Here is a 13817-nt window from a genome sequence, read left to right as displayed (position 1 = left end):
CAGTCTCCTCCACACCACATGGCCTTGCAAGGTGACAGCTATCGGTGTTCACGTTGATGTAGGTGCAAATAACTTTGCTGCCTCCCCAACGTTAAGACCTTTCAGGACAGGAAGATACTATTCTCACAGGCGGGTGAGGAACATTAGCAATGATGCTGGGAAGGGCTATGGACCATGTGTTTGTTCAGCACAGGATTTCTGTGGCCAGGATTCCAGGATGAGAGTCCATGAGCACCATAACCCCAGGGTATTCTCAATTACCCCAGAATGTTCAGACCATCTGCCTTACCCAGGACCTCACGTCCTGCAACTTGGCTGAGTCACTGCTAGGAGCTGGGACAGAGGCAAAGCCACAAATCGAGGCTCGCTGCTAGCGGTTAGCAGCTCTAGCTTAAAGCACAAACTGGGTAGGGAAGATGAGGCTGAAAAAGAGGTCTGGTGATTGCCTTTCAAAGATCCATGCTTTGCACAAAATCAGGCGAGCCCTAATAAAAAGAAAGGGATAATGACTGTGTGGAATTCAGCTGTGAGTCAAGAATGTAACCACGAACTCTCACATTTATGAAGTGGTCCTACCCAGACGTAGGGCATCGCGAGTCTGTGTGGAGGGTGGAAGGACAGTGGCACAAGAAAGTTACTCTGATCCCTAGATTCAACCTTAGCTCTAGGTCAGATGCCACTTTCTAGGAAAGACTGTTCTGGGACCCATGTCGAGTTATCTGTCCTGAGTCCCTTTTACTTCTCTCATGAAGCACTGTTTTCTCCTATGATTATCACCATGGGTTTACTATTATATTGGATTAATATCCTGCTTTGGTACCAGACTGAAAGCTCCGTGAAGTCTGGGATGGCTTCTGGTTTTTCTCTCCCTGGTGCCTAGGACAGAGCCTGGCTGATCACAGGTACTTGGTCAATGTGAGTCAAAATGAAGCTTGAGGAATAAAGGAAGAGCTAGTGGGTTCTGGGCTGTGCTGAGGGACAGCCCATCTCAGCAGCTGAACACACCTGGCATTTTCACAACAAACCTTTAAGGGGTCAATATTAAAGGTCCAAAGGGCAGATGACTCCATCCTTGCAGATAACCACATGGAAAAATGATGGAATAATTAATAATAGCTAATAATATTATTTATCTAATAAAGAATCTGCCTGCAATGCAGGAGACCTGGGTTCAATCCCTGGGTCAGGAAGATCCCCTGGAGAAGGGAATGGCAATCTACTCCAGTATTCTTGCCTAGAGAATCCCATGGACAAAGGGGCCTGGTGGGCTATAGTCCATGGTGTCGCAAAGAGTTGGACACGACTGACTGACAAACACTTTCACTTTCAATATTATAATAACAAATATTTTTATTCCATGATAACTAATTATGAAATAGCTATAGTAAAGAATAACAATGTCTATAAAAAAGAGGAGAGAAAGAAATATAAGGTAACTGTATCAACTTGGAGCATCTAACAAACAAAACGATTTTTTTAAGCTCTGCAGTGGGGAAGGGGAGACAATACCAAGTTATATAGTTCAGGCCACTTGTAACATTTTCCTCAAGGGCATTTGACTCAGCAGAGAAGTGGACCTGCCCTCAGCCTCTCACTTCTTGTCTGATGGATTCTTTCATAGGACATAACAAGTTAACTATTTTACCTGTTAATGCAACTGAAAACACATTAAAACAAAAAAGATTTTTCCCAGGACTGCAGGAAAAACTGATTATGTTGAACTTAACAGTAGGTAGTATTGGGTCCAATAAATTCCTTAGGAATTTTCAAAGGCAATCTGGACTCTGTTTTCTCCTTTTGCCTGGACTTTAACTACTACGTGAGATTCAGTCACTCTCTGCTTCCTGAGGCTAGGGTGCTAATTATGGACAAGCCGACATTTAGGCTGATGTAGGCAGTGCCTTGGGGGAGGGGGACTTGGGTTCCCCCCTTCCAGCAAGATGAAATGGATATCTTAGCATAAGTCAGAATCCAAGAACTGGAGATGAATCAAAAGCCTGGTGGGTTAGCACCTGGTCCACGGGACGCTTGGGGGGCCCCTCTTGTGCCTCTGCTGGTGGATTTTACACAGGTTTGATTCAAATCGAGTAAATGGTTGTGAACTAAGACAGCTACATGGACAAAGCTCAACTCTCAGGACTGAGAATAGAGACCATCTGTGTCAACATGACTTGACTAGTTCTTCCAGGAAGTTATCGTAAACCAATAAATAAATCTGCTGTTTACGGCAGGAAATTCCTACAAAACAATCTGTCCTGGCACATTAGTTTGCTCACCTGGGAAAACAGCTTTGCTGATCAATGGTTTACTCTCGAAGACTCGCTTTAAGACTCTTGACATGCTGCATCCACCCATCCTGAACTGTATTACGTACTATGTGACCACAAACTTTGCTGAAACCCAGTCAATTCTCTGCCTGAAAAAGCACAGCTTAAAGAGCCTGGACATGGACTTCTAAACCCTGTAAAGACACCTCCTAACCCCCTTTGCCTAGACACTGACAGGCCCAGGCCCTGGCCATGTCTTCTTTTGACAGTCTCTTGAACAAACTTGGCTTTGCTTTACCAACAGGCTTTTCTGATGAAAATTTTGCAGCCCAGAACTGACACAGGAAATCAGGTTTGGTTCTCTTGGAAACAGGAAGCATCTAAATGTGAGTTACTCTATACCTACAACCCACCAGGGTGGGGTAATCAGTAAATATAGTCAGTTTTCCTCCAAAATAAGAAGGCCTCTATTTCATTCCCCCTTTGAGGAAAAGACCTGGTATTTGAACACCTGCCTGTGACACATTGGAAATGCATGTTTTACTACTGTTTCCCTCTGATTTTACATTTTCTGCATTTCCCAAATTTTCTACGAGTTTGCATTATTTGGAGGGTGAGTGAGAGGAAGCAAAGCAAACACCATAAAAAGAAAATTAATTCCCTCATGTATATTAGAAACAATTGTCAGGTCTTAATTTAAAACACATACTCGAGTATATAAAATACCCACTGAGAAGCTCATCTCATTAACCTAGCAAGGTCCCCCATTGACATCAACAGGCATGTAGAAAAGTGGTCCAGCTTTCATCATGCTGCCTGGGTTCTCTCTTAAGAGGCCTCTGGGGGTGTTTGATAAAATACACCAGCAAAAGCATTCAGTCAGTCTAGGGTAAGGCCCAGGAATCTGTGTGTCCTTCTCTTCTTTTAACAAGCACGTAAATGATTTGCAGGATCAAGCCAAGGGTAAAGCACACTCAGATGCTGAGCCCAGCTTCCATCAAAAACCATCCAGGTGAAAAAGGAGCAGGTGAGCAGTTGACAAGGGAAGGTTGTCTCACCTGTCTCATACAGGTAGCATCTCCCTGTGCCTGGGTGCTGAGCCTGTCTGGAAGCACGGACTCATGAAAGCCCCTGTCTCCCACCAAAGCCAGAAGAGCTCCCAGCTGGGCTCAGGCGAGCTCCCCAGCCAGAGCTGGTTCAGGGAGCAGGCTTCCCCCTCCCCTCTCCGCAGTCCTGCAGCTCCCCGTGCAGTCCGTCACTGGGAGCAAGACACCCATCAGCAACCCCGATCGAGGCTCCCTTTTACCTTAAAGAAACTTCCTCGCTTGTCCAGACCGCGGGTGCCCATGGTCTGAGCTGACATGGCCCCCCGACGAGGCTCTCCTGCACGCCGGGGACTCCTGAAGGTAGAGACATGTGTGATGGTTAGTCCAGCCTGTAGGAAATTCCTTTCTAAGCCACAGAACACTCACAACAACCCTCCTGCCAAGATCTTTTTCCATCAACAACAAGAGTGCCGTTTTATTTCCCACCAAAGCCCTTCCATCTCCTTTCAGGCTAATTTCCTGCCGCCCATGGCTCAGACTCAGCCCCACCTTGGCCGCCCCCCCCCCCCGCTCCTCCAGCTGACGGCCGAGGCTCCCGGGGACTGCGGATAGCATAATGATTGCTCTGTGTGTTTGCTTGACCTCACGCTCAAGTCCTAGAGGGACAATGCTAGATGTCACTATAATCTGCTCCAAAGCTCACAGACTTAATGCGGCTGATCACAGAGGCCAGCGGAAGAGTGACGCCCTGCGTGTCCCAGAAAATCCTGCAGGAATGGGATGAGGTCATTAACAGCTCTGCCAGCCCTCTCCCCCCAGGCAAGGTCAACACAAGGGCACCAGGAAGAAATCCCTCTCTTTTCTCCTAAGAAATCAAAGCTTCGGATGAAATCCTGTGTGCCTGTTGACAGAGATCAGTTTGTGTTAAGAAACAGCATGTAAACAGCTCCAGGATAACCTGAGGGGAGGTGGGGTGGACATTGGAACGCAGAGGGGAGTTTAAGGGCATGATTGGGTTTTGAATCATAACTGCAGCTATTTGAGCTTGGAATTGCCCTTACTGGAGCATCAAAACCCAATAATCTTGTCTCCAGGCTGCAACGCCTTCCATGTCCATTTATAAATAAAGCACACATGCACACAGGCAACTGGCCCCGCCCCGTCCAGTGCACGCTCAGGAAGCATCTCCGATCTGGCCTCCTGCACCAGGAATGATGATTAAACTGCCCTCTGGCTCTCAGAGGTAGCTAACCCTAACCTCGACCAGCCCGGCAGAAGGACCATAAAGGAAACATTAAATGAAAAAGTGTTTGGGGGATCTTAGAGGGATTCTGCGGCAGGGGTGGGGTGGGAAGGCCCCAAAGACACAGGAGCTGCTGCTAGTTTGCTGAGGCTCTTTCATCATGAACTTGGGGGGACAGAGGCAGCAGCAGCCCACAAACATGTCAACAAGCAGAAAAGTTGCAGAGAACTGCTTGCGTTAGGAAGTGATGACCTTTGGAGACAGGCACGTTCCCACCCCAAGACCTGCCACTCCTTCACATCCACAGGGGGCTGCGATGACCCGTGGTTTCCATCTCAGAAAGTGAGAACACAGCGTGCACCCGCCCCTTCTTCTGGAGCTGTCACTTATTTTAGTTATGTCTCTGTGGCTCCGTCCCTTTAAAGGTTCAGAGCTGTCTTCCATCTGATTCTTTCCACTCAGAATCCCTCTGAGATGAAGATCAACCTTCCAAAAGCCTCCTGAGAAGACTGGTGAGCTTTCCATGGCGATTCTGTTGACTCTGAGATTCACATTCACGGGCTCTGCTGTTGCACGGAGCCCCAGTTCCAGGCCCTTTGAAGTTCATCACTTAATTAGCAAAGTCCAGGGACTGGAGTGCCCCCAAAAGGAAAACGCAGTGCTGTCTTCAGAGCACGGAGCAGAACCACAACCACAGTGGAACCTTGAGGGGCAAATGATTAACTGTTTCAACCAAGAAGCACACAAATAAAAAAGTACACTTGAATCCAAGCCTAATGCCTGTAATTCTTTTCCTTCCAGACGCTTTCTCGGCAAGGAATTTGACATTGCACAGCAGTGAAGGAATGGCACGCTGGGAGCCAAGACTTCATTCCTCATCCAGACCTAAGTCCCTTTGTTCTGTTCAGAAGTTTTCCGTATACAAACCCTTTCTGATGAGCCAGGACAGGCACGGAATATTGCCTATAACCCCCGAGCAGTCTGGATTCCTCAAGTTTTACTAGCTTAATTAGCTGCCTGAAAACTAAGTGTGAACACGTCTACCTCAAGTGGTCCTCAAGGAAACAACTAGCCTGGATTCCATGTGGAATTGGCAGATCCATCACATTTCTCCCGGAGGATGCAGGTTGCATCTCTGCTTCTTCAAAAGGCTATGAGAGCAGGTGACAAAGACAGGCTGCCAAGGGCCACAGCAGGTCCTTTGCAGAGAATGAAATCCAAGCAGACAGTATATCCACATTATTCAAATTCTTACAAATAAAGCTCTCAAGGGTCCCAAAGAAGTTGGGGTGTCAGGTCTTTCCTGTTGGAGCAGCAGTTTCCTTCCCAAACCATAGCCTCTGACACCCCAACTCAACATGGACAGAAACCTAATACAATTGATAAGCAGACTTTCTTTCCACTTGTGGTTCTCATTTGATCCCTCCCCCACCCTGGGGTTATACCAGCGATCTCATCCTAACACCACCCCAGTACACAAACAGACTGAACCAACATACAGAAAAGGTACGGTAGTTAGAGAGGCTGTCAAATTCCTCCAGACTTACACGGTGGAAGCTTGCTCCTTTCCTGGTTTCCCTGAATGGTGGAGCAGAGTCTCCAAAAAGGAGCCCAGCGTGTCCAGTGTATCTTTCCAGATGCTAGCTGAATGCTAGCAAAAAAAAAAAAAGAGAGAGAAAAAAAAACACGAAAGGGACCGAAGGACGCTGCGAACCCTTTGGAAGGACACAGCCAAGCACTTTCAATAACAGCACTGAAAGAATGTAAACAGAGCCGGCGCTGTGGTCCAACTACAGGACAAAGGCAGGAAGCGAGTATTCCCAACTCTTCCCCTATGCCAGGCTCGGCCACTTTGGAGGAAGCCTGGTGGTGGCCTCCATGTGGCCCCAAGAGCGAGTGCCGAGGTGAAGTCTGTCCTGGGATTTCAGTGTCCAGGACTCACTGCATCGTCTGATCGGGCTCCAGGTGGCGTGGACCGTGCTGAGCAGGACGCTCCCAGTCGGCCTTCCAGCCCCTTCCACTGGGAGCCACTGAGGACGGCGCTGGGGTACCGCCATCCGATCTTGGGCTGCGGGACTGGCCGGCGGGGCTGGAATACCCGGCGCTCGGGCTCCAGTTCACCGAGCCACGGAGCCAAGTCACTGGCAAGTTTCCAGCTGTTGCTTAAAATTCCAGCTTGCCAGATCTTGGCAAGAGAGGCTGCATCCGGGACGGACCCCAGCCGCCCACCCCCTCCTCCCCCCGCCCCTGATTTATTTAGCCAGCCTCTACCGTTCTATTCTGTTCACCTCAGGTACAAGTTCGAACCTCCAGAGCAGCAGCAGTAACACTGACTCTGGCGACCTCCACTCCCAAGTCTGGTTTAAAAGACGCAGCTTCTTGGAGTCATGGGTTTCTCCTCGGCTGCGGCTGTGCAAGTCGGCCCTGAAATCTTTCTAGTCACTCCCGTCCTCCTTCCTCCCAGCAGCTGAATGAAGCGAGGCAAAGTAGACTTCAGCTCTTGGTAAACAAGCTCTCATTATTATAATCATTTTACAGCCAATTGAACTGAAGTAGAAGAAAGTGACTCACCCCCGGGGACCTGTTAGGTCGAGGCCGGTCCTGGGACAGGCATGTCACCTTTCCTCCCGGTTCCTTGAGTGACTCCGATGATGGCAGGTCCTCCCTCTTTTGAATGTTTTTCGTCTTTACTAAGAGGTAAGAGCCAGTGGGGCGGGTCTGCGTCTGGGTCCAGGGAAGGTCTCTGAATATTTCCGTAATTATCTTTGTATGACCAAGGATTTTACAAGTTGGATAGAAAAATCTCTATTCCAGCCCCTGGCTGGACGATTCAAGTTATTTAAATTTAAAATTTGTTCTTTGAGCATCTTGTCTCCCTGCCCAGCACTGGTTTTTTTCTCTTAGTTGTTAAACTCTTTAAAGCATTTTGAAGATCATAAACATCTTTTGTTGAAAAGAGAAACTAATTTACGGGAAGTAAGAAACCAGAAGAGAAGCACTGTATTCCCAGGCTCTTGGTAACTGTTTTTAAAGAGAATTAGAAACAATGCTCTGTGTCTTGACTTTCACAGGAGTAACCGAGGAGAATAAAAATAATCTTTCTTCTTTTTTTAGGAAGGTGTTCACAGTGAGACTGCCTTGCAGCCACTCACAGGGTTGTCCTGTAACCAATTCCAGGGGAGGGCCTTCCCCTTGGAAAACAGGGGGTCTCTCAGAGATGCTGCAGAAGCTTTGCCGATGCCTACAAAGCAGGCATGGACGCCTCCAACAAGGGCAGTGAATATGCCCTGGACACAGGCGGGCAGCTTGGCTGTTACAAGCTCCTCCTCCCCACCAATGGGAAACTGCTCCCTGACCCCCCACCCACTGCCCCCATCTGACCCGTCGGGCCATCCAAGAGTTACCGCCTGCCTCCTTCTCCCTGTCCCCTCTGAGTGACACCCCTCGGGCCTCGGGGCTGCTACCTGGAATAGGGCTAAGAAGAGAGAGGGGTAGCCCCCAAGGTCATTCTCAGAAGCATGTGTCTTTTAAGCTCCTCACTTGAAAAGCGCCACATAGTCGGTGGTCACAGCCGGCACACGTGTGCAATGACCACACGTAGGTGAAGAAGCCCCATAAGCCGCATCGGCCCTGAACCCAGAGGACACCATGGAGGGAAGTCACACCCTCCAGGCCTCCCTCGGGTTTACTGTCTACATGTGAGCACCTGAGTTTACAGCTCTCCTTCCCTAAGTGCTCTGGCCACAATGGTCTCTGTGTGTGTGTGTGTGTGTGTGTGTGTGTGTGTGTGTGTGTGTGTGTGTGTGTGTGTGTGTGTGTGTGTGTGTGTGTGTGTGTGCGCGCGCGCGCGCCCAGCTGTGTCTGACTCTTTGTGACTCCATGGACTGCGGCCCACCAGGCTCCTCTGTCCGTGGGATTTCCCAGGAGAATACTGGAGTGGGTTGCCATTTTCTTCTCCAGGGGATCTTCCCAACCCAGGGATGGAAACCATGTCTCTCGCAGCATGTTCTGCACTAGCAGGCGGATTCTTTACCACTTTGCCACCTGGGAAGCCCCAAAAGGGTCTATGCTGGTGGTTCATTTTAACTGAAGGTTTATAACCTGGTGGCACCTGGATGGAATCCACACTGAAGATACAACAGATGAAGTAACACACTTTTTTAAAAAATTGAGGGGAGAAGCCAAGATGGCGGAGGAATAGGACGGGGAGACCACTTTCTCTCCTACAAATTCATCAAAAGAATAATTGAACGCAGAGCAAACTTCACAAAACAACTTCTGATTGCTAGCTGAGGTCATCAGGCGCCCAGAAAAGCAACCCATTGTCTTCGAAAGGAGGTAGCACAAAATATAAAAGATAAAAAGAGAGACAAAAGAGCTAAGGATGGAGATCCATCCCGGGAAGGGAGTCTTAATAGAGGAAGTTTCCAAACACCAGGAAACCCTCGCACTGGCGGGTCTGGGGGAAGTTTTTGAATCTCGGAGGGCAACCTGACTGGGAGGGGAACAATAAATAAAACCCACAGATTACGTGCCTAAAAGCAACTCCCAGCAGAAAAGTACCCCAGACTCCCCGCATCCACCACCAGCAAGTGGGGGAGGAACGGAGAGGAGCGGGCGGCATTGCTTAGGGTAAGGACCGGGCCTCAGTGCCCTGAGGACAATCGGAGGGAGCTTTTGTGAGTTACCAACTTAAACTGTGGGATAGCAAGAGAGAGAGATAATTAACCGGCGGAACACACTGCTGGCCGTTCGCAGAACAAAGGGACCGAGCAAGTCCAGAGAAGAGCTCGCAGGCTGTGGATCAGCCCAGCCCCGCTGGAGGCAGGAGGCAGGAGGCAGGGGGGAGGGGAAAGGGGCAGGCTCGGCGCCAAGGACCGCATCCCCTATCGCACTGCAAACAGGCCTCCAGTTTCTAATCAAAGACCTCCTGAGATTCTGGATGGTCGACATCCGCTGGGAGGGTCGCGGTGAGACACAGGGCGCAGGCACCCGACTGGCGCAGGCGGAAACTGAGACTGGGACCGCGGAGAGGAGAAGGCGCGCCGCACCTGGGGGGAGTGCGCCCGTCAAGCTCCTGGCTGCCTGAGCAGCTCGGACGGGGAAGGCACAAAAAGCAGGCGCAGCGTTTTGTTCCGTGCTTTTGTGGAACACCCGAGGGATGGAACCGCGCGCAGCGCAGGGCGCGCTCCATATAGAAGAGCCGGGAGCCTGAGCAGCATAGACGGGGAAAGCAGCACCAGCCCCTCCCCGCAGCGCGACGGAACTAGCAACCTGAATAAGAGACCACCTCCGCCCACCTGTGTCAGGGCGGAAATTAGGTACTGAAGAGACTGGCAAACAGAAGCCAAATAAACAAAGGGAACTGCTTCAGAAGGGACCAGTGCAACAGATTAAAATCCCTTTAGATAACACCGACTACACCGGAAGGGGCCTGTAGATATCGAGAAGTGTAAGCTGGAACGAGGAGCTATATGAAACTGAACCGAACCTACACTGACCGCAACAGCTCCAGAGAAATTTCTAGATATATTTTTACTTTTCTTTTTTAAGTAAAAAAAAAAAAAAATTTTTTTGTTTTTTTTAAATTTTTTCTCTTTTATTTTCTTTTAAAATTCCCTATTACTCCCCCATTACTCCTTAATTTTCATTTTCATAGATTTTTACGATTTTTTTAATTAGGAAAAATTTTTTTTCTTGTTTTTTTTTTCTTTTTCTCTTCTATTTTCTATTTTCCTTTTTCTCTTATTTCCTTTTAAAGTCCTCTATTACTCCTCTACTACTCCTTAATTTTCATTTTCATTACACTATAACCTTACAAAAAAAAAAAAAGAGAAGCCCTATTTTTAAACTGAACTTCATATATATTTCTAAAATTTTTTGTGTGTGTTTTTGTTTTTGTTTTTAATATTGTATTTTTAAGAGTCTAACCTCTACTCTAGATTTTTAATCTTTGTTTTTCAGTATATGATATAAATTGTGGACATTTAAGAATCCAATATTCAGTTCCCATTTTTATTCAGGAGTGTGTTGATTACTTTCTCCCAATCTTGACTCCCCGTTTTCTACCTCAGAACACCTCTATTTCCTCCTTTCCCCTTCTCTTCCCAATCCAATTCTGTGAATCTTTGTGGGTGTCTGGGCTACAGAGAACATTCTGGGAACAGAAAACTGTGTAGATCTGTCTCTCTCCTCTTGAGTCCCCCTTTTTCTCCTCCTGCTCATCTCTATCTCCCTCCTCCCTCTCCTCTTCTTCATGTAACTCTGTGAACCTCTCTGGGTGTCCCTCACGGGGGAGAATCTTTTCGCCATTAACCTAGAAGTTTTATTATCAGTGCTGTATAGTTGGAGAAGTCTTGAGACTACTGGAAGAATAAAACTGAAATCCAGAGGCAGGAGACTTAAGCCCAAAACCTGAGAACACCAGAAAACTCCTGACACATGGAACTTTAATAAGAGACCATCCAAAAGCCTCCATACCTACACTGAAACCAACCACCACCCAAGAGCCAATAAGTTTTAGAGCAAGACATACCACGCAAATTCTCCAGCAACGCAGGAACATAGCCCTGAACGCCAACATACAGGCTGCCCAAGGTCACACCTAACACATAGACCCGTCTCAAAACTCATTACTGGGCACTCCATTGCACTCCAGAGAGAAGAAATCTAGTTCCATGCACCAGAACACCGACGCAAGCTTCCCTAACCAGGAAACCTTGACAAGCCAATCGTCCAACCCCACCCACTGGGTAAAACCTCCACAATAAAAAGGAACCACAGACCTCCAGAATACAGAAAGCCCACTCCAGACACAGCAACCTAAACAAGATGAAAAGGCAGAGAAATACCCAACAGGTAAAGGAACATGAAAAATGCCTACCAAGTCAAACAAAAGAGGAGGAGATAGGGAATCTACCTGAAAAAGAATTTAGAATAATGATAATAAAAATGATCCAAAATCTTGAAAACAAAATGGAGTTACAGATAAATAGCCTGGAGACAAAGATTGAAAAGATACAAGAAATGTTTAATAAAGACGTAGAAGAAATAAAAAAGAGTCAATTAAAAATGAATAATGCAATAAATGAGATCAAAAACACTCTGGAGGGAACCAAGAGTAGAATAACGGAGACAGAAGATAGGATAAGTGAGGTAGAAGATAAAATGGTGGAAATAAATGAAGCAGAGAGGGAAAAAGAAAAAAGAATAAAAAAAAAATGAGGACAACCTCAGGGACCTCTGGGACAATGTGAAACGCCCCAACATTCGAATCATAGGAGTCCCAGAAGAAGAAGACAAAAAGAAAGGCCATGAGAAAATACTCGAGGAGATAATAGCTGAAAACTTCCCTAAAATGGGGAAAGAAATAGCCACCCAAGTCCAAGAAAACCAGAGAGTCCCAAACAGGATAAACCCAAGGCAAAACACCCCAAGACACATATTAATCAAATTAACAAAGATCAAACACAAAGAACAAATATTAAAAGCAGCAAGGGGAAAAACAACAAATAACACACAAGGGGATTTCCTTAAGGATAACAGCTGATCTTTCAATAGAAACTCTTCAGGCCAGGAGGGAATGGCAGGGCTTACTTAAAGTGATGAAAGAAAATAACCTACAGCCCAATTTACTGTACCCAGCAAGGATCTCATTCACATGTGAAGGAGAAATCAAAAGCTTTACAGACAAGCAAAGCTGAGAGAATTCAGCGCCACAAAACCAGCTCTCCAACAAATTCTAAAGGATCTTCTCTAGACAGGAAACACAGAAAGGTTGTATAAACGTGAACCCAAAACAACAAAGTAAATGGCAACAGGACCATACCTATCAATAATTACCTTAAATGTAAATGGGCTGAATGCCCCAACCAAAAGACAAATACTGGCTGAATGGATTCAAAAACAAGACCCCTATATATTCTGTCTACAAGAGACCCACCTCAAAACAAGGGACACATACAGACTAAAAGTGAAGGGCTGGAAAAAAAATATTTCATGCAAACGGAGACTAAAAGAAAGCAGGAGTCGCAATACTCATATCAGATTAAATAGACTTTCAAACAAAGGCTGTGAAAAGAGACAAAGAAGGACACTACATAATGATCAAAGGATCAATCCAAGAAGAAGATATAACAATTATAAATATATATGCACCCAACATAGGAGCACCGCAATATATACAGCAAACGCTAACAAGTATGAAAGAGGAAATTAATAGCAACACAATAATAGTGGGAGACTTTAATACCCCACTCATAACTATGGATAGATCAACTAAACAGAAAATTAACAAGGCAACACAAACTTTAAATGACACAATGGACCAGCAGACCTAATTATATGTATAGGACATACCCCAAACAATCAATGTCAACCTTTTTTCTCAAGCACACGGAACCTTTCCAGAATAGATCACATCCTGTGCCATAAACTGTCTTGGAAAATTCAAAAAAATTGAAATCATTCCAGTCATCTTTTCTGACCACAGTGCAGTAAGATTAGATCTCAATTACAGGAAAAAAATTGTTAAAAATTCAAACACCTGGAGGCTAAATAACACGCTTCTGAATAACCAAAAAATCATAGAAGAAATCAAAAAAGAAATCAAAATATGTATAGAAATGAATGAAAATGAAAACACAACAACCCAAAACCTATGGGACACTGTAAAAGCAGTGCTAAGGGGAAGGTTCATAGCATTACAGGCTTACATCAAGAAAACAAGAAAAAAACCAAATAAATAACCTAACTCTACACCTAAAGCAAATTAGAGAAGGGAAGAAATGGAAGAACCCCAGGTTAGTAGAAGAAAAAAAGCTTAAACAATTAGGCAGAAATAAATGCAAAAAGAAACTAAAGAGACCATAGCAAAAATCAACAAAGCTAAAAGAGCTGGTTTTGAAAAAAAAATAAACAAATTGACAAACCATAGCAAGACTCATTAAGGAAACAAACAGAGAAGAACCAAATTAACAAAATTAGAAATGAAAATGGAGAGATCACAACAGACAACACTGAAATACAAAGGATCATAAGAGACTACTACCAGCAGCTCTATGCCAATAAAATGGACAACTTGGATGAAATGGACAAATTCTTAGAAAAGTATAACTTTCCAAAACTGAACCAGGAAGAAATAGAAGATCTTAACAGACCCATCACAGGCAAGGAAATCGAAACTGTCATCAAAAATCTTCCAGCAAACAAAAGCCCAGACCAGATGGCTTCACAGCTGAATTCTACCAAAAATTAGAGAAG

The 13817-nt window shown here is 45.9% G+C and overlaps 1 protein-coding gene across 8 annotated transcripts in view; it reads right to left on the bottom strand.

Moving 5' to 3' along the window:
- The window catches only part of RIN2 (Ras and Rab interactor 2), a 212125-nt gene that overhangs the window by 96405 nt on the left and 101903 nt on the right, over window positions 1-13817 (bottom strand). For 4 of the 8 annotated variants that reach the window (XM_043480500.1, XM_043480491.1, XM_043480497.1 and 1 more), the window contains one exon: window positions 3574-3667. In XM_043480500.1, the coding sequence (XP_043336435.1) occupies window positions 3574-3630 (57 nt within the window). In that variant the 5' untranslated portion in view covers window positions 3631-3667. Of the gene's footprint in view, window positions 1-3573; window positions 3668-6103; window positions 6629-6844; window positions 7026-7127; window positions 7250-13817 lie in introns of those variants that run through there. The other 4 variants (XM_043480494.1, XM_043480493.1, XM_043480496.1 and 1 more) reach the window with 4 other exon arrangements.

Source organism: Cervus canadensis, chromosome 10, assembly GCF_019320065.1.
Source record: "Cervus canadensis isolate Bull #8, Minnesota chromosome 10, ASM1932006v1, whole genome shotgun sequence".
Taxonomy (NCBI): domain Eukaryota; kingdom Metazoa; phylum Chordata; class Mammalia; order Artiodactyla; family Cervidae; genus Cervus; species Cervus canadensis.
The sequence above is the reverse complement of the archived record's forward strand: the minus strand, read 5'-3'. Positions and strand labels throughout refer to the sequence as shown.